The 18546-nt window shown below is 49.4% G+C and overlaps 1 protein-coding gene across 1 annotated transcript; it reads left to right on the top strand.

Moving 5' to 3' along the window:
- The first annotated feature begins 898 nt into the window (after nt 1–898).
- Nucleotides 899–17299, top strand: ndufs2 (NADH:ubiquinone oxidoreductase core subunit S2). Its single transcript, XM_088917978.1, has 14 exons — nt 899–1034; nt 3600–3703; nt 4351–4541; nt 7999–8119; nt 9498–9610; nt 11187–11261; nt 11569–11646; nt 11991–12076; nt 13235–13354; nt 14447–14576; nt 14974–15069; nt 16063–16146; nt 16255–16312; nt 17134–17299. Exons 1-14 carry the CDS (start codon nt 931–933, stop codon nt 17169–17171), a joined length of 1398 nt encoding a protein of 465 aa, XP_088774104.1. The 5' UTR covers nt 899–930; the 3' UTR covers nt 17172–17299.
- Nucleotides 17300–18546: the final 1247 nt, after the last annotated feature.

Raw genomic sequence — 18546 nt, 5'->3', positions numbered from 1 at the left:
AGAGCAGAGTGATGAAGCCAGTTCAGAGAGGGGGATTATTAGGAGACTATTTAAGATTATCCTACTACTTTTTAACATCTGAATATAACCATTCGCCGTCAGGACACGTTTTTGAGTGAATGAAAATGGAAACGGGCTCTTCAGCTAAAAGCCAGGGGGAAATTTGACCAGGACACCAGGGTTACACCCCTACTCTTTTCAAGAAACACCCTGGGATTTTTAATGACCACAGAGAGTCAGGACCTCGGTTTTACGTCTCATCTGAAGGATGGAGCCTTTTTACAGTACAGTGCCCCCATCACTATACTGGGGCATTAGGACCCACACAGACCGCAGGGTGAGCACCCCCTACTGGCCCCACTAACACCTCTTCCAGCAGCAACCTGAGCTTTCCCAGGGGGTCTCCCATTCAGGTACTGACCAGGCTCACACCTGCTGAGTTTTAATGGGGCTGCCAGCTGGGAGCTGCAGGGTGATGTGGCTGCTGGCCATATTTTAGTATGTGTGGCACAGGTTTATTTTATTTTGTACCAAAATCAACGGACAATTTTCTAACGTTTTCTTCCAATGTAGGAGCGCATCCTACATTGCTTGCTGTGCATCTGAGACAACAGGCAATGACTAACATCAATTGAAGGCTACGGGAATGTATTTTGCTTTGTAGCTGTGCCCGACTGAAGTGCATTAAGCTCTGATAATTAAAAAAACTGAACCGACCCTTCCTCTGTAAACGAGATTGAACGGTAATTTTTGTTATCTGTTATGCATAAATAATAAAAAAGGAGACTGAACGGAAACGTGTATTTGCCCTCATTCAATATGGCTTCCCTATTGTATTGACTGTACTGGATTTGCCCTTAGTAGGTCCTGTGCTTTGAATGTAGGTGAAGTCATAGCGATGACCCGGAAGTTCTTTTGCGCCTGTCAAAGATGGCGGCGGGTATGCTGAGGTCGCTGGCAAGACTGAAATGTCCTTCAAGTGTTATTTTAAATAAAAATGTGTTGAGCCCGACCTGTACAGCGCTGCAGAACAGGTAAGAAAAAGCAAAATGAGTGGTCCTCAAGGTGCTGTCTTAACTGTAGCCTTATAAATTCTCTGAGGAGCAACATATACCTGTCTTTAACACTGTTCGTGGAATAACAAGAGATCACTTTCATAACCGGGGTGAAGGAATTTGTAACTAAATAACAAGGCTGGTAGTTATTTCAAGATTCCCTGTGTATCAATAACATACAATACAATACGTCTGCAAAATCGTGTCGAAATTTGTGCCAAATTCAAAATGCTTAACTTTACCTCTCTGATATATAGCTTAAGTCTAAATGAGCGTTTTGGAAAATAGACGGTTTATTGTCATTTTAAGGTTTTTGTCAGATCTGGGACATGTCGTGCCGCGTCAGAAGGTTTTAGATATACCTGTACTGTTAATAATGCGGATAAACCTAAATGAGGCATTTTGTATGTGTTATTGATGTGCATAAGAGGGTGTTATAGCAATATCGCTCAAGAGGACGAATTGCTTGAAAGAAGACCCGGTTGTTTCTGCCTTGCTCGTTCAGTTACTGGTATTTTAGTGAAGATGGAAAGATCGTGTCCACTCCGGGAAAAGTCTCAGGAAATCGGCTTCAGTAGCTGGTTGGGCAGCGTCTTTTTAAACCCTCAACACTGTTTGTGTTCAGAATTGCTTCCCTGAATATATGCCCACAGTGTCAGTGGGAGTCTTCAATTCCTACCTTCAGTTCTGAGCCTGACGTGGTCCCAATGTGTGGATTCACACCAGTTTAATTCACTGGGAAACCTTTACACCAGTGCCCGAACTGAGCTCGTACTCTACTTTCCTGTGTCATTTCCGATACGGTATCCCCTAGAAATCTGTATCCCTCCCATCCGAAATATACACACGCTCATTATCTCGGGAATACATGATATTTCTCATCCTCCACATACAGATTAGATATTCTAGCAAAACTCGAATTTGTAGTGGGTTTTAAAATACTGCTCCTGGTTTTTAAGGCTCTAAAAGGCAAAGGTCCTGCCTGCCTCACTGAGCTTCTTCTTTTTCAAACCTCACCCGGTCTTTAACATCAGGTCAGTCGCCTCTCAGTCTCTGCTCCCCGCTTGTGAAACAGCCTCTGTGATCATCTCAGGCGAGCAGTTTCAACAGAGCCCTTTAAAAGAGATCTTAAAACAGCAAGTGGGCAATGACAGCCAATCAAACCGCTGTAAACTGGTTGCCAGTCTTTCTCCCTCTTAACAATTTTTAAGTTCCTTGACTTTGCTTTTAGCTTTTTTTAAAGTGAAGCACTTTGAGATTCACTATAATGAAATGTGCTGTTCTGTTGCTATTATACTGCACCGATTTATGTATAATATATATATACATATATGATATAAAGGAACAAGTAATAGGTTTATTCCATGCTGAAAAGAGAAGGCTTCACAGCCGAAACGTTGTTTTCTCTCTTCTCTTTTCAGCATGGATTAAACCTTTACTTGTTCCTTTGCAGCCTACGCATGCTGACGCAGATACCCACCTGAACTACATATTTGATATATGGGAAAGTTTCCCTGCCTTGTGTAAAGATAACTAACACTTTCTTTCATATGTTGGCAGTAAATGTATTTACAATACTCTGATCCCCAGTAAACCCATTAAATACATGGTGAAACCAATATATAAACACACTTAAACAACAAGCTCCTTTTTACCCATATCGAATTAAGCGGGAGCTGCCTGTATTATTATTATTATTATTATTATTATTATTATTATTATTATTATAAATAGCACCTTTCCAAACCCAAGGAAAAAGAAAAAGACCAAAAAAGTCATTAATAAGTAAAAGAAGAAAAAAGTCATCAAGAGCATACAGGTTTATCGAGATGCAGGGCAATCAGGCGTAGACCTTGGTGAAAAGGAAGGTTTTGAGTTTAGATCTGAAAGGAGCCAAAGAGGTTGTCTCTGGTAGACCCCGAGGAAGGTCATTTCACGACACTGGAGCAGCGACAGAACAGGCGCGGTCACCAGGAGTCAGCGATTTAGTCCTGGGAGCAGTGAGCACACTCAGCTACTGGAGCTGCTAGAGGGAGCTCAGAGATGTACGATGGACCCAGATCCTTTCGAGTCTTGAAAGTCAGCAGCGAGATCTTGTATTGAATATCGGACTTCATAGGCAACCGATGGAGAGACTTACGGTAAGTGCAGGAGTGATATGCTGCCAGGGTCTGGTGTGAGTTAGTAGTCTCGCGGCGGAGTTTGAAACATATTGCCACTTGTTGAGAAGAGAGTTAGGGAGCCCAAAGAGGAAAGAGTTGGAATAAATCAAGCACTCGACGTCGGACATTTATAGAAATTGCCTAATGTGGGCGATATTTCTAAGTTGAAAGAGATGTCTTAACCCAAATTTTTCATGTAGCTCAGAAGCCTGGAGAAGATCGGGTGCGACTCCTGGAGATTAAGTCTCCTGGAGAGTTTTATGGAGCGCCTGCGCATTACGTGGTGGGGTGGGGGGGGATACAGAGTTCCAAGTTTTAAACAGAGTTCTGTGTTTTAAACCCCCCGGCAACCCAGGTGTTTCTCTCTGTCTCCCTCTGCCAGGCACAAGCAGTGGCAGCCCGATGTGGAATGGGTGGAGCAGTACAGCGGGGCGGTTATGTACCCCACCGCCATCACTAAGAAATGGGTACCCCCGCCATGGAATGGTACGGTCCTTCTCCAGCCTTTCCCCCTCCCCCCTGCGGTCACATGGCGCGTCCTGCGCTACCCCTTTCCTGTGTCTCTTGTTGTGTCTGGCTCAGTTTGTCTGCTGTGGCCCTTTTGAAGGCGAGACAAGGCAGAAGAACCCTAACCCCTGCCGGGATTCGAGCTCAGCACCTCGCCCGGCGTCGCCCCCTAGGCAGCGGACGGTTCTGCTGTGCTGGTAGTTCATATCTTCTGCCACGGCAGAGTTCTGCCAGTTTTACACTCAGATTCCTTTGGGGGGGGTGAAACACCCTGGGGTTTTTAATGACCACAGAGAGTCAGGACCTCGGTTTTATGTCTCATTCAAAGGACGGCGCCTTTCTACAGTATAGTGTCCCCGTCACTATACTGGGGCATTAGGATCCACACAAACCACAGGGTGAGCGCCCCCTGCTGGCCCCACTAACACCTCTTCCAGCAGCAACCTTAGCTTCCACAGGAGTCTCCCATCCAGGTACTGGCCAGGCTCCCACCTGCTGAGCTCCAGCAGGCTGATATAGCCGTTGGCGATATGCAGGTGTCGACTGGCTTTGTTTAGAACCCCCTGACTTAAGCCTGCGCAGCTTCCAGGTTCCTTAGGCTCTCCTTTCTCCTCCCCCCCCCCCAGACAAGGACCCGGTGGCGGAGAAGGAGGTCTCCAACCTCACCATCAACTTCGGCCCCCAGCACCCCGCCGCCCACGGGGTCCTGCGGCTGGTGATGGAGCTCAGCGGGGAGTCGGTGAAGAAGTGCGACCCCCACATCGGCCTGCTGCACCGGGGAACCGAGAAGCTCATCGAGTACAAGACCTACCTGCAGGTACCCCCAGCGCAGGCGGGACGGCACTGCCGGGACAGGGGAGGACACTCTCTGGGGCGGAGCAATGGCTCTGTGGCTCAGGATCTGCGCCTGTGGCTGGAAGGTTGCTGGTTCAAATCCCGCAGCCGGCAGAGGAATCCTACTCCGTTGGGCCCCTGAGCAAGGCCCTTAACCCCAACTGCTCCAGGGGTGCTGTAGAGTGGCTGACCCTGCACTCTGACCCCAAGCTTCTCTCCTTGTCTGTGTGTGTCTCATGGAGAGCAAGCTGGGGTCTGTGAAAAGATTAATTCCTAATGGAAGAAATTGTATAGGGCTAATAAAGCAACATTATTACATTATTATTAACATTATTATTATAATTACATTATTATTACTCTGTTCCTAATATTTTGGCCACGGGCTGTTCTTGCGCTCGGTGGCTGGCGTTTTCAGTTCTCTTCCTCTGGGGAATCTGGCCTACTGTGTGAAAGGCGCCAGTCCACATTTACTCTTTGCGGCAAGGCAGACGTCTGTCGCAAGTGAGATTTCGGAATAGTCGCAAGGCAAAAATAGCCCTTGTGTCCTGTTTAGGAAGTCTGTGGGTGAGTTTTTAAGGCAGACGCAATGACCCCTCTGCAGGGATGGAGGGAGTCTCAGCGCAGGCCAGTGAAGGTTTGTGATGACTTTCATTTGTGATAAGATCGGCCATTTTTGGGGGAAAACAGAAGGAGACGCACACAAGGTGCGTTTCCCACAGTGCCCCGAATTCCAGCAGCGTTACAGAATGGTTTATAAGCCAGGTACACTCAGGCTCACTCTGTGTTATAACTATGAATGAGTGTTTATCGGTGACCATCGTATTGGAATTGGCTAAAATACTTACACGTATGGCCCGGTGGCCATTCCTGAGAATTTTCTCTCTGCCTTTCGGTTATTTCTGAAGTGTCACGTAGAGCAGGGGTCTGTCTAGCATGCACTCAAGCCAGGTCAGGAGTAATGTGCCCAGGCCAGAGCCAGTATTCGACACCTACAAACACCCATTCATGGTGACGCTAGAGAGTGGCGGGGGCCATATTTGAGCGCATGAACGCAGAGCGTCACAGGACAATGCCCTTTTTTGTGCTTTTCTGGGAGTTCTCTGTTCTCTGTTTGTGCTTTTCTCTATTAAATGGCCTTTTGAGTAACCGATTGAAACTCGGTCAAACCTGCGCTGTGACTTCTTGCGTCCATCTACGTTTCGGGGAGCCGTGTTCCGGCTGGAGAGCCGATCGACGGCCTGGAAGGAATCGGGAATCGGCGGGGCTTACAGTTTCTCGTCAAACGTTGATGCCGAAAGAGCCATCTATTTGCAAATGCTGGAAAAAGACGTCTTCGGCTTCGGATGAAGGCCCATGGCTTTGATTGTGCAGCAGGGGAGCAGTAGGTGATTTCTTGGCTGTTTCCCAACACCAGAGGGTTGACAAGATGGTCAGCGGCAGTGTTGCGTTTCAAAACGCATCCTGTTTTGACCTGTCGCATGGCACGTGTCCGCTGCGGTGCCAAGAGGAGTTTCCTCTCTGCCCAATTGTCCACTACAGCACCGAAGCGGATTGCGGAGATCCCACCTGACCGTGGCCCTCCTGCTCGGCGGTTCATGCACAGCCCAAGTGTCCGCTACAGTATTGAGTGGATCGCAGCATTCCAGCTCAGCGCACTCATCCTCTACGCCTCCGAGAGGATTGCGGACTTCGGCCCAGTTGTCTGCTGCAGCTCTGAGCAGATTGCGGCGTTCCTGCTCAGCCCACTCGACCGCCACAGCACTTAGCAGGTTGCAGAGTTCCCACCCGGCTCACTTGTTCATTACAGCACCGAGCAGATTGCGGTGTTCTCGCTTGACCGTGGCTTTCCTGTTTGGCCCACTCATCCATTAAAGCACTGCGCGGATTGAGGAGTTCGATTACTGACTCGTCGATTACAGTGAGTTCTCCCATTGACCATGGCGTTCCTGCTGGGCCCAATTTCCCACTACAGCACCAAGCTGATCGTGGCGTTCCTGCTCGGATCACTCGACCTCTACAGCACTGAGCAGATCGTGGCGTTCCTGCTCGGATCACTCGACCTCTACGGCGCTGAGCGGATCGTAGCGTTCCTGCTCGGATCACTCGACCTCTACGGCTCTGAGCAGATCGTGGCATTCCTGCTCGGCTCACTCGACCTCTACGGCGCTGAGCGGATTGTGGCGTTCCTGCTTGGCTTACTCAACCTTTACGGTGCTGAACTGATTGTGGCGTTCCTGCTCGGATCACTCGACCTCTACAGCACTGAGCAGATCCTAGCGTTCCTGCTCGGATCACTCGACCTCTACGGCGCTGAGCGGATTGTGGCATTCCTGCTTGGCTTACTCGACCTTTACGGTGCTGAACTGATTGTGGCGTTCCTGCTCGGCTCACTCGACCTCTACAGCACTGAGCAGATCCTAGCGTTCCTGCTCAGATCACTCGACCTCTACAGCACTGAGCGGATTGTGGCGTTCCTGCTCGGATCACTCGACTTCTACAGCACTGAGCGGATTGTGGCGTTCCTGCTCGGATCACTTGACCTCTACAGCACTGAGCGGATTGTGGTGTTCCTGCTCGGATCACTCGACTTCTACGGCGCTGAGCGGATTGTGGCGTTCCTGCTCGGATCACTCGACTTCTACGGCGCTGAGCGGATTGTGGCGTTCCTGCTCGGATCACTCGACCTCTACGGCTCTGAGCGGATTGTGGCGTTCCTGCTTGGCTTACTCGACCTTTACGGTGCTGAACTGATTGTGGCGTTCCTGCTCGGCTCACTCGACCTCTACAGCACTGAGCAGATCGTGGCGTTCCTGCTCGGATCACTCGACTTCTACGGCGCTGAGCGGATTGTGGCGTTCCTGCTCGGATCACTCGACTTCTACGGCGCTGAGCGGATTGTGGCGTTCCTGCTCGGATCACTCGACTTCTACGGTGCTGAGCGGATTGCAGCGGTCCTGCTTAGGCCACATCTCCCCCGCAGCACCAGACAGATTGCAGAGGTCTCACTTGACCATGGCATTCCTGCTCGGCCCAGTTGTCCGCTACAGCACTGAGCAGACCGTGGCGTTCCGGCTCAGCCCACATCTCCCCAGTAGCACTGAGCAGATTACGGAGTTCTCACTCGGCTCACTCATCCATTACAGCGCCGAGCAGATTTTGGTGTTCCTGTTTGGCCTGTTTGTCCGCTACAGCACTGAGAGGATCGCAGCATTGACGCTCAACTGTTAAAAGTCATCACTGTAAAAATCCTCTTCTTTTTTTAAGGGTGGCTTGATCATGTAACAAGGACTGCCCTCTTACGCTAAGAAATAGCCTCTTTTTTGAGCGGATCTCGAGGGTCTGCTGTCCCCGACGGTCCTGCGCATCTATTTCGGAAAAGAGCTGTATTGTCCGTTCCTCCCTCTCTGATCGACTGGTTCTGTCTCTCTCTGTCTCTCCAGGCTCTGCCCTATTTTGACCGCCTGGATTACGTGTCCATGATGTGTAACGAGCAGGCCTACTCGCTGGCTGTGGAGAAGCTGCTGAACATCCGCCCGCCCCTCCGCGCCCAGTGGATCCGAGGTAATCCGAGATCCTGCCAGGAGACGGCAGCAGGAGCCGGGGGGCCTCGGCGCAGCTCCCGATGGGCGAGTCCCGTCACCGGATCCCGATGCGCTCCCGAAGCTCTCCCGACACACTCACCCTGCGGTCTGTGTGGGTCCTGATGCCCCAGTATAGTGATGGGGACACTAGACTGTAAACAGGCGCCGTCCTTCAGATGAGACGTAAAACCGAGGTCCTGACTCTCTGTGGTCATTAAAAATCCCAGGGTGTTTCTCGAAAAAAGTAGGGGTGTAACCCCAGCATCCTGGCCAAATTTCCCATTGGCCCATACCAATTATGGCCTCCTAATAATCCCCATCTCTGAACTGGCTTCATCACTCTGTTCTCCTCCCCACTGAGAGCTGGTGTGTGGGGAGAGTACTGGAGCATCATCCAGGTGGGGCTGCACACTGGTGGAGGAGGAGGGGATCCCCAATACCTGTAAAGTGCTTTGAGTGGATTGTCCAGAAAAGCGCTATATAAGTGTAAGCAGTTATTATTATTATTATTATTATTACTACTACAGTCTTGTGATCAATAAAGTGAGTCCTAAATAGCCATGCATATGTTCCCATTTTGCTAAAGATCTGCAGAAATGCTAATAAAATAATGATCACTTTAAATAGATCCTTTATTGTCCACCACTGTGAAAATGTCTGTGGCTTCTCCCTTTAAAGTACAGAATACAAGCAAAACATAAAAGTCACATATAATCACATGAAGTACATGGAATATACAACAACAGTATATAATACCTAGATAAATAGGTGGGGGGGCTACATTTACATACATTCACAGAGCAGTTTTACTGCAGAGGGGACAAAGGACTCCTGATATGTTTCTATTTGAGTTTGGTACCCTGTCCCGCCTCCCTCATGGGAGTATTATGAATTGAGAATGGAGTGGGTGTGTGGACTCAGCAGTGATGTCCTTTGCCCTTCTGAGAGCTGTAATATGATATAAATCGGTGAGGAACCTTGTTTAGTACAAAAGCCTGTATCCCCAGCTAAAGCAAGATAATATCAAATCGGACATAAAGGGGCAGAGATGCACACTGATAGCTATAATTTTATCATTTTTATACCTCTCTGATTTCGAATGCGTCGCAAAACACTTCCTAACAGCCCAAAGGGTGGGGTTTCGGCCCGAAAGTGGGCTTTCACTCTGCCCTTTAGGCAGTTTGTCCTGTTGTTCCGCGCAGCGCAGGAAGCAATGGCGGTGAGATTCCTGCCCCGGTTCCTGTTAGCGGCGGGGATCTTGTCGCGCTGTCCCGCGGGTCGTGCTGGGAAAAGTGAAAAGTGATTTGGGTTTTCCTTCTCTCCACCCCCCCCCCCCCAACCCCCCCCCAATGATGCAGTGCTGTTCGGGGAGCTCACGCGGATCCTCAACCACATCATGGCGGTCACCACGCACGCGCTGGACATCGGCGCCATGACGCCCTTCTTCTGGATGTTCGAGGAGAGGGAGAAGGTGAGGTGTCGGAATGGCCTTGCGAGCCCGGTGGGTAGTTAGCAGTTAAAGGGGAGCTGCAGCGCTGTTTTTAGACTTCGGGGTTAGAGAGAATCGGCATTGATTGTGCATTTCAAACCATAATAAAAGTAAAATGTACACAGTAACGTATAACATCTCCAATTTACATTACGAAATAAACAACATGTGCAGCGCCATGTTCTGCTATTCAGAAGGAGGCAACAAAACTTCCAGTGAAGTGAAGCAGGCTTGTGAATCCATCACTTTTAATTCAATCAAAATATTGCTCTCGTCTCTGAGGGTGTTTTTGCCGACAAATGCTGCTTATTGGTTAACTGCATGTAGATCACGTTGGAACATCCCTCCAGTGAAATGTCTGCTGCACAACCTGGACTTAGTCACCCGTACATCACAGTACATCAATCATTCCAGTGACTAGTGAGCAGGAAGGGCCGCATCACATCGCAATTCAGGGGAACTTGAATGCGAGTTTGCAACCACATGGCGACTTACAGTACTTTCACACAGTTCACGATTTTGTGCTGAATTCAAAATTTGTGAACTTTTTCTACACTATCAACTAATGTATTTTGTGACGGAGATGTAATTCGTGGTCTAAGAAATTGGGTCTGCAGTTCCCTGGTGGATCCCCGGAGCGCCGCGGGGACGTGATCACAAGTGGGGGTGGAGGGGATCATGAGATGGGCCATGGGGTCAGAGCAGAGGGAGCGGAGTTTTTGGACAAAGTCCTCCGTTTCCTGGTCGATCTACGGCCTTTGGTTGGCGACTAAAAGAAAGAGATCGCGGGTACAAGCGGCATGCTCCACAGGGCCGTTGGGCTTGCCCACGTGACAGGGTGAGGAGCTCAGGTCTAGGAGGACCCTGGAATCAAGCTGCTGGTCTCGCAGATCGAGAGGAGCCAGTTGAGGTGGTCTGGGGCATCTAGGGAATTTGGAGGTGTTACTGGGCACGGCCCACTAGGAAGAGACGCCAGGACAGACCCAGGACGTGCTGTAGGGAATGTCCCCCAGGAGGAGCTGGAGACTGTTACCGGAGAAAGGGAAGTGACCAGGAGTCAGCAGCTCAAAAACGATGATGATGATGATCCCAGGATCTTAACCAGCTGTTTCTTGAACGAATCCTGTGTATCGGCTTCAATAGCATGGCTGGGCAGGGTACCTTACACTCCTGCAGCATATTCTTCAATTCATTAAGAAATAAAGCATGTTCTTTTATTTAAAGTAAATTCCTTTTTCGGGGTTCTTTGTGTTCCCTAAGTTATTCTGTGTTCCTGCTGATTTGTTTAATTTTTCTGCTCCCCTTGGCAGTATTTTTATATTTAATTCTGACTCTGTTCTTGGCTGATAGGTCTGTTTTAACTTTATCGTTCTGTTATTAAAATCCCCTTACCAGCTTGGATAATGTATGTGTTTGCCATAATGTGGCTGTTTGTAAGGAAAGACATGTTGATATTTCTTTTTTTAAAAGTCACAGTGTTTCTAACGTGTGTGTAGTAGTCTCTTCGTATTCATGCTTGTTAAGATAAACGTTTGGTGACCTCAGCTTCTGCTTCCAGATGTTCGAGTTCTACGAACGCGTGTCGGGAGCCAGAATGCACGCCGCCTACGTGAGGCCGGGCGGAGTCCATCAGGTAAAGGAAAAGTTCCAGCTCCACTGTTGTCAGGTTCACTTGTATTTAGACAACAGTGAGGATTGTAAGAGCTTGTCTGGGCTGCATTACCCAGAATACAGCAGGAAGTGAGCTACAGCCCTGTCACCTTACCAGTTCCTGGAAGACAATTGGTGAGGTGACTGAGGGCAGCAGCTCCTTCCCCCAGAGCCTTCTGGGAAATGTAGTCCACATAAGAGCCGCCATCTTGGCTGAATTTGCTGCCCTCTTACAGAATATAGGTTACAAGCAGTAAAGACAATATTCAATTACTGTTTTAATTTTTCAGGACATGCCACTGGGCCTGATGGATGACATTTACGAGTTCTGTAAGAACTTCTCCATACGGATTGATGAGGTGGAAGAGGTATGCACTCGTTTCTGCCAAGAAGGAATGTCAGTAAGGTATTAAGAGGCAGGTTTTCCCCCGTCCTGAGAAAAACAGACAGTCGTGTTGGAGAGAGCTGGCACTGCCGAATGCTTTCTTCCCAGCAGTGGTTCATCAGAAACATCTTTTATAATTGTCTCCAAATGCGAAGCGTTGCCTGTTTGGCTTACCTTGACTTGACAGTCCCGGGCTCTTGACACTGGCTGCCGCAATGCTGGATAGCCAAACGAGTCTCAGCAAACTCCGCGTGAGGGACAGCGTCTTGGAAGCGTCTCCAATTCCCGGACTTGTACAAGGGCTCACCCCTGCCTCCTCTGTTCCAGATGCTGACGAACAACCGGATCTGGAAGAACAGGACAGTGGACATAGGCGTGGTGTCTGCAGAGGACGCTCTGAACTGGGGCTTCAGGTAAAGGGCCTTTCGCCTGAGGCGCTGCCTGGGGGCGGGGGGTGGGTTAGAGAGTGGGGGCACACTGTAATGGGACCTCAGATACTCCATATTAATAACGATTTGCCTCCAGGATCTTTTCTCCAACCCCAGCTTGCTTCCAAAGACATTTTAATGTCTGTTGTGAAGATCTCACTCCCTCATCAGCTGCTTCCTGTCCTTCAAGAAGTGTAAATGTTCAACTCCATTCCCGAGATGGAGTGGCACTGGTTTGAAAGGGTGAGCTGCCCATGTTTTCACCAGCAGGCGGCACTGTTTCCCCAGCCTAGGTTAAAACTTCAGCCAGATAACTGAAGATGCCCATGACTCTTCACAGTCTCTCTGCTACCAAGAGAACACAGTGAGTGAGATCAGCAGAAATCGACACGGAGACACGCCTGCCTTCTTCAGCAGCTGTGTGGAGTAGTGGGCAGGGCTCTGGACTTGTAGCTGTAGATGATGGGCTGGAAATCACATGTGGGGACACTTTAAACATAATCTTGTGCAACAGCACCCAGCTGTATGAATAGGATCTCATCAGGTCCGTCTATACATCCATCCAAGCATCTTCTAACCTCTTTATCCAGTACAGGATCACAGGGGAGCCCTGTCCTCATCCTAGTGCCAAGTAATGGACACTAGGCAGGGTACACACTGGATGTGATGCTAGTCCACTGCAAGGCACACACTGACACAAACACTTTGTGCCAATTAACCTGTTAGCAAGTCTTTAGACCGTGGGAGGAGCACCCAGAGAAAACCCATGCAAAAGCAGGGAGAACATGCAAACTCCACACAGACAGCACCCCTGTTCTGGAATTGAACTCGGGGCCCCAGCACTGTGAGGCAGCAATGCTAATCATCGCACCATCACGCCGCCCTCTGGAAGAACAGTATTGTGGAAAAGCTGAAGAACCAACCAGCGCTCTCTGTATGTTTATTTTCCTGACATGGTCAGGCTGTCAGGCACCAATGCCCCTCACCATAATAACCCCCCTCTAGGTCAATCACTGTGCAAATGAGCATTTAGCATTTGCATTAGAACATTAAATAATTTCCTAAATTACCTTATTAATTTAGGTTCTGAGATTGATACTCTACTGTCTCTTAGCCTGACCCTTCTCTCTCCCCTTGTCCCAGCGGTGTGATGCTGAGAGGCTCGGGGATCAAGTGGGACCTGCGCAAGTCTCAGCCCTACGATGTCTATGACCAGGTGGAGTTCGACGTGCCCATCGGGACCAACGGAGACTGCTACGACAGGTACCCAGCCCAGCGGGAGAGGAGGGGCGGTGGGGGTTCCTAATATTTTGGCCTCGGTGAGCATGTCTGTTCCTCTGGGGTCGGAGCCTTCCAGGAGTTGTTCGACCTGTAGGAGCTTCTCCGTGTTGAAGGTTTGCTCTGTGTGCAGAGCTTTCTTGTGCCAAGGACACGCTGTATTGACACAGATCTGACAGACAGGCTGAGCAAGCACACTGTTGTCTTCCATATAAGGAAGTCTGCAGGAAGGATTAATAATGATAATTGCTTACACTTATATAGCGCTTTTATATAGCGACACTCCCCTCCACCACCACCAGTGTGCAGCCCCACCTGGATGATGCTCCAGTACTCTCCCCACACCCCAGCTCTCAGTGGGGAGGAGAGCAGAGTGATGAAGCCAGTTCAGAGAGGGGGATTATTAGGAGGCCATGACTGGTAAGGGCCAGGGGGAAATTTGGCCAAGATGCCGGGGTAACACCTCTCCTTTTTTCAAGAAACGCCCTGGGATTTTTAATGAGCACAGAGAGTCAGGACCTCGGTTTTACGTCGCATCCGAAGGACGGCACCTTTATACAGTATAGTGTCCCCGTCACTATACTGGGGCATTAGGACCCACACAGACCGCAGGGTGAGCGCCCCCCTACTGGTCCCACTAACACCTCTTCCAGCAGCAACCTTAGTTTTCCCAGGAGTCTCCCATCCAGGTACTGACCAGGCTCACACCTGCTGAGCTCCAGTGGGGCTGCCAGCTGGGAGCTGCAGGGTGATAGAGCTGCTGGCAAAAGTTAAACGTTTAACTCTCGAGTTACTGATCCTAGAATACCAGCGTCTCCGATGCCATTCAGGGCGTTAAGAGGGGATTCCTCTAAACATATTCCATGCTGAAAGGAAAAGAAAAGAGACACGTTTTGGCTGTGGAGCCTTCTTCAGGCGTGAAACGTTTCTGTTCTAAAAGCCTCAAAGATGCAATATTACCAATCGCAAGCAGATCAGATAGGGAGAGGGTCACTCTCCCTCTTTCAAACCTTCGCTGTCCGGCGCCGGCCGCCCTCGCCGCGATCCGAGCTTCTGATGGCGCCGCTCTGCTCCCAGGTACCTGTGCCGGGTGGAGGAGATGCGGCAGTCCCTCCGGATCATTCTGCAGTGCCTGAACAAGATGCCCCCGGGGGAGATCAAGGTGGACGACGCCAAGGTGGCCCCGCCCAAGCGGGAGGAGATGAAGGTGCATCGCTGCCGAGATCCGCACTTGAACAGGGGGGGTTCGATTCCCACCCACCCCCAGTCACTGCCTCAGGCCTGGGCAGGAAAAACCTGCAGCGCTCTTCTGAGATTTCGGGGTTAGGATAGCATTCAGAGAATCAGCAGTGATGAGCGCGTGCCAACAATAACATAATCATAAAAGTAAAATGCTCACAGTAATGTCACGTCACAGAATTGGGAACCACCTGCTCTTAAACGAAGGTGAAAAGCTGAAACTGGTCCCAGAGGCCTGCACACCTGGTTTTTCGTTCCAGCCCAGCTGAAGAGGAGGGGCAGGGGTGGCGATCGGAGATATTTGCCGAGGTCACAGGGTGGGAGATGGGGGGAGTCCGTGCTTACCTGTGTGTTTTGTTTTTCAGACCTCGATGGAGGCGCTGATCCACCACTTCAAGCTCTACACCGAGGGCTACCAGGTGCCCCCGGGGGCTACGTACACCGCCATAGAGGCCCCCAAGGTCAGTGTGGTTGGTGATAGAGGGGGGCCGGGTGGGACCGACTGCACCTGCCAGGCGATCGAATGGCTCAGTTGGTACCAGCCAGCAGGGACCGCCCGGCCCATTCCTTCTCGTTCCATCTGCAGCGGGTCTCCCCCCCTCCCCCAGTCCGGGCTCTGATCAGAAACGGATCGGGCGCTGCCTGCCCACAATGCAAGAGGCCGATCAGTCTTTGCACAACCTCTCCCACCCCCGACCACCTCCTACCCCTCCCTGGACAAACACAGCTGCAGTTCCCCGGCTGGGAAGAGCAGGCGCGCCTACACACAGTCGATACCCTGTCTCGCTCTGGTCTTAGTCAGTGACTCTCGGAGATCAGCCCGAACCCAGATCTAGGTCAGGATCTTCGTCTTGTAGCTAAAGCATTAAAAATTCTTGTAATTTAGCGCTCCTGTAAGATTGTGCATGGATTTCTGCCTTTGTAATAAAGACGTTATTTAGCTGAAGGCCTTTCTGTGTAAATTCCTGCTTCTTAAGGTCCTTTTTTTAAATTTATTTGCCCTGTGGGGAAAAAAAGTGAGTTAAAGCGCTTATAGAACAGTTACAAACTAGAGTTGGCCCATTTAGACTGTTTGGTAGTTAGTAGATAACTGATCTGAGGATCTCACCCAGCTGTTTAGTAGAGGAAATCGGGGTATCAGCATTCACACCTCACTCACTCTCACCACCCAATGTTGTTCCATACTCCCACCACACTCTGTGTAAGGGCGTGCCCACCCGCCCATTCTCGGTTTTAAATGCACTTCCACTTCGTTTCCAGTTGCGTTCTTTGGTTAGTGTTTCACTGTTCGGTCTTCCAATGACAAATGCTGCTGCCGATCAAGAAAATGGACCAAATAAATGGTCCATAAACCTTAGCGATGGATTGTGCGCCAGCAACTGCCGGGCCCCGTCGCTCCACGCAGTGAACGTTAGTCAGAAATCCAGTGACGGAAGGTTGTCCCGTTTCCACAGGGGGAGTTCGGCGTGTACCTGGTTTCGGACGGATCCAGCCGCCCTTACCGCTGCAAGATCAAAGCCCCTGGGTTCGCTCACCTGGTAAGGGCACAGGATCTCCCGCTCGTTAGCCCTGCAGCGTTCATGCTTCCGTAGACCGGCCCCGCAGTCTGTATCACACTGCATGACTGTGATCTCCTGTCGTTTCAGGCTGGGCTGGACATGATGGCGAAAGGGCACATGCTTGCAGATGTCGTAGCCATTATTGGTAAGTTGAGCTGTATTTCTTTGGTGGCTATATCCCAGCATTCTTTGCCCCTCCCGTAAACGTCATGATTATTTGCCTGTTTCCTTAATTTGGGAGATCATCCAGCCACCCATTTTCTAACCCACATATCCAGTACAGAGCCACAGCCTATCCCAGCAAGCAACTGGACAGCACACACAGACACAGAAACACACACTCGCCAGGTCCGGTCTTCCCAGAAGCCAGTTAACCTACCAGCGTGTCTCTGACTGAGGGAGGAAATCAGAGGACCTAAAAGAGACCTTTGTGAATGAGGGGAGAACATGCAAACTCCACACAGATAGTACCCCAGGTCTGGAATTGAACCCAGGGCCCCAGAGCTGCAAGGCTGCAATGCTAACCACTGCACCCCTGTGCCGCCCTCTGGGAGAACAGTTTTGTTGAAATGCTAAAGAACCAGCAGCACTCTGTGTGGGTTTATTTCCCTGACATTGTGCAGTGATGTCCTGTTCTTTTGAAGACGTACAGTTTCTTTGCTGAGTAACAAATTTTGAACTCAACATGGGCCGAGACTCTGTGCATTGGCTCCACTGAAGTCTTAAAACTCAGTGTCATCATTCCGGAGACCTTCAGCTGAAGCTTTTAATGAGTTTAAAACTTGTTGCAAAATAGTCAACTCCCCTGAAAACCCTGGTATCACAGATCTGATGTGGTCTGTTTTGTAATATAGCTGCTGACAGAAACGGAGTTAAACATACAACAACAACAAAAAAAAAGAGGAGTGGAAGAAATTTAAAAAATCTGCAAAATTCTTACTATCAATTTTACTCTTCCTCTTGCAGGAACTCAAGATATTGTGTTTGGGGAGGTGGATCGTTGACCGAAATTGACTTCTTCTGCTCCAGTGCGAGTGGCCAGTCAGTCCTTTCTCCTCACGCCAAGAGTGAGCAGTATGTGAATACACGCAGATGCATATCTAATAAATATTTTCTTTTGTGCCGAGTGAAATGGTCTTGAGCCTTTGCTTCTGTGTCTTAATTTGACTTTTGTTTTTTAGTAGGTAAGAAAAGAGGGCCAAGTACTGCTGGTTGTATTTCAATGATCCAGTGATGATCAATGATTTCAATGATGGTTGTATTCTAATAATAATAATAGTAATAATTGCTTACACTTATATAGCACTTTTCTGGACACTCCACTCGAAGCGCTTTACAGGTAATGGGGATCCCCTCCACCACCACCAGTGTGCAGCCCCACCTGGATGATGCTCCAGTACTCTCCCCACACACCAGCTCTCAGTGGGGAGGAGAGCAGAGTAATGAAGCCAATTCAGAGATGGGGATTATTAGGAGGCCATGAGTGGTAAAAGCCAATGGGAAATTTGGCCAGGACGCCGGGGTTACACCCCTACTTGCCAGTTGTGAGTTGCAGAGTGATATGGCTGCTGTCCCAAAAACACAGGGAATACATCATGGAGGGGAGACGCCTGTACATTTAAACTTGCTCTCTTTAGTGAGTACACAGCGACTTTGGGGGACAAGAGGAAATGGGAGGACGCAGAGAGAATCTACATGAACACTGGGACAACATGCAAACTCCCCACAGAATGATGCCGTGACTGGAATGGAACACAAAGCTGTTTTTTTTTCCTGACGTGCATGTACAAACTTAACAGCTGGAGAACTTTTGGGTGATGGGGGAGCTCACAACTTGAAAAAGCCAAAGGAAATCCTGATCGCCAAGATAGGGGTTTACCCCAGCATGTGTACCAGTAGTGAGAGCGGTGCTCTGTGTCTCAGTCGCTGAATCTACCCTGGGGGATGTCGCAAGGCCAGAGGTCTGCGGATGAAACCTTCAGCTCTGTGTCCTCTAAGGCTGTGGGAAGACATCAAAATAACGAAGATGAGCCCGGATCCCACGCATTGCTGAGCAAAACTTTAGTCTGCCAATTGGGCCCAGATTGTTAGGACATTTTGAGAGGACAGTTTTTTTTTTACATTGCCTCTAAGTTGAATCAAATTCATAAGCAGACAGTACACGAATAATTTATTAAGGGATAACTAGGATACATTGAAATTCTAACAGTGTCCTGAGAAATAAAAACTATAGCTCCCTTCAGTGTTTTACACTTGGTTTGTCAGTATCTGGACATTCAGTGGAAACATTTACACCAAGTTCAGAGCTGTTATGATGCAATTGCAATGACTGGAATATTCCTGGTAACCTCTGTTTCTCAATAAAGTGCTTTGAATTCA

This window comes from Atractosteus spatula, chromosome 5 (assembly GCF_055471065.1).
Source record: "Atractosteus spatula isolate fAtrSpa1 chromosome 5, fAtrSpa1.hap1, whole genome shotgun sequence".
Taxonomy (NCBI): Eukaryota; Metazoa; Chordata; class Actinopteri; order Semionotiformes; family Lepisosteidae; genus Atractosteus; species Atractosteus spatula.
The sequence above is the reverse complement of the archived record's forward strand: the minus strand, read 5'-3'. Positions and strand labels throughout refer to the sequence as shown.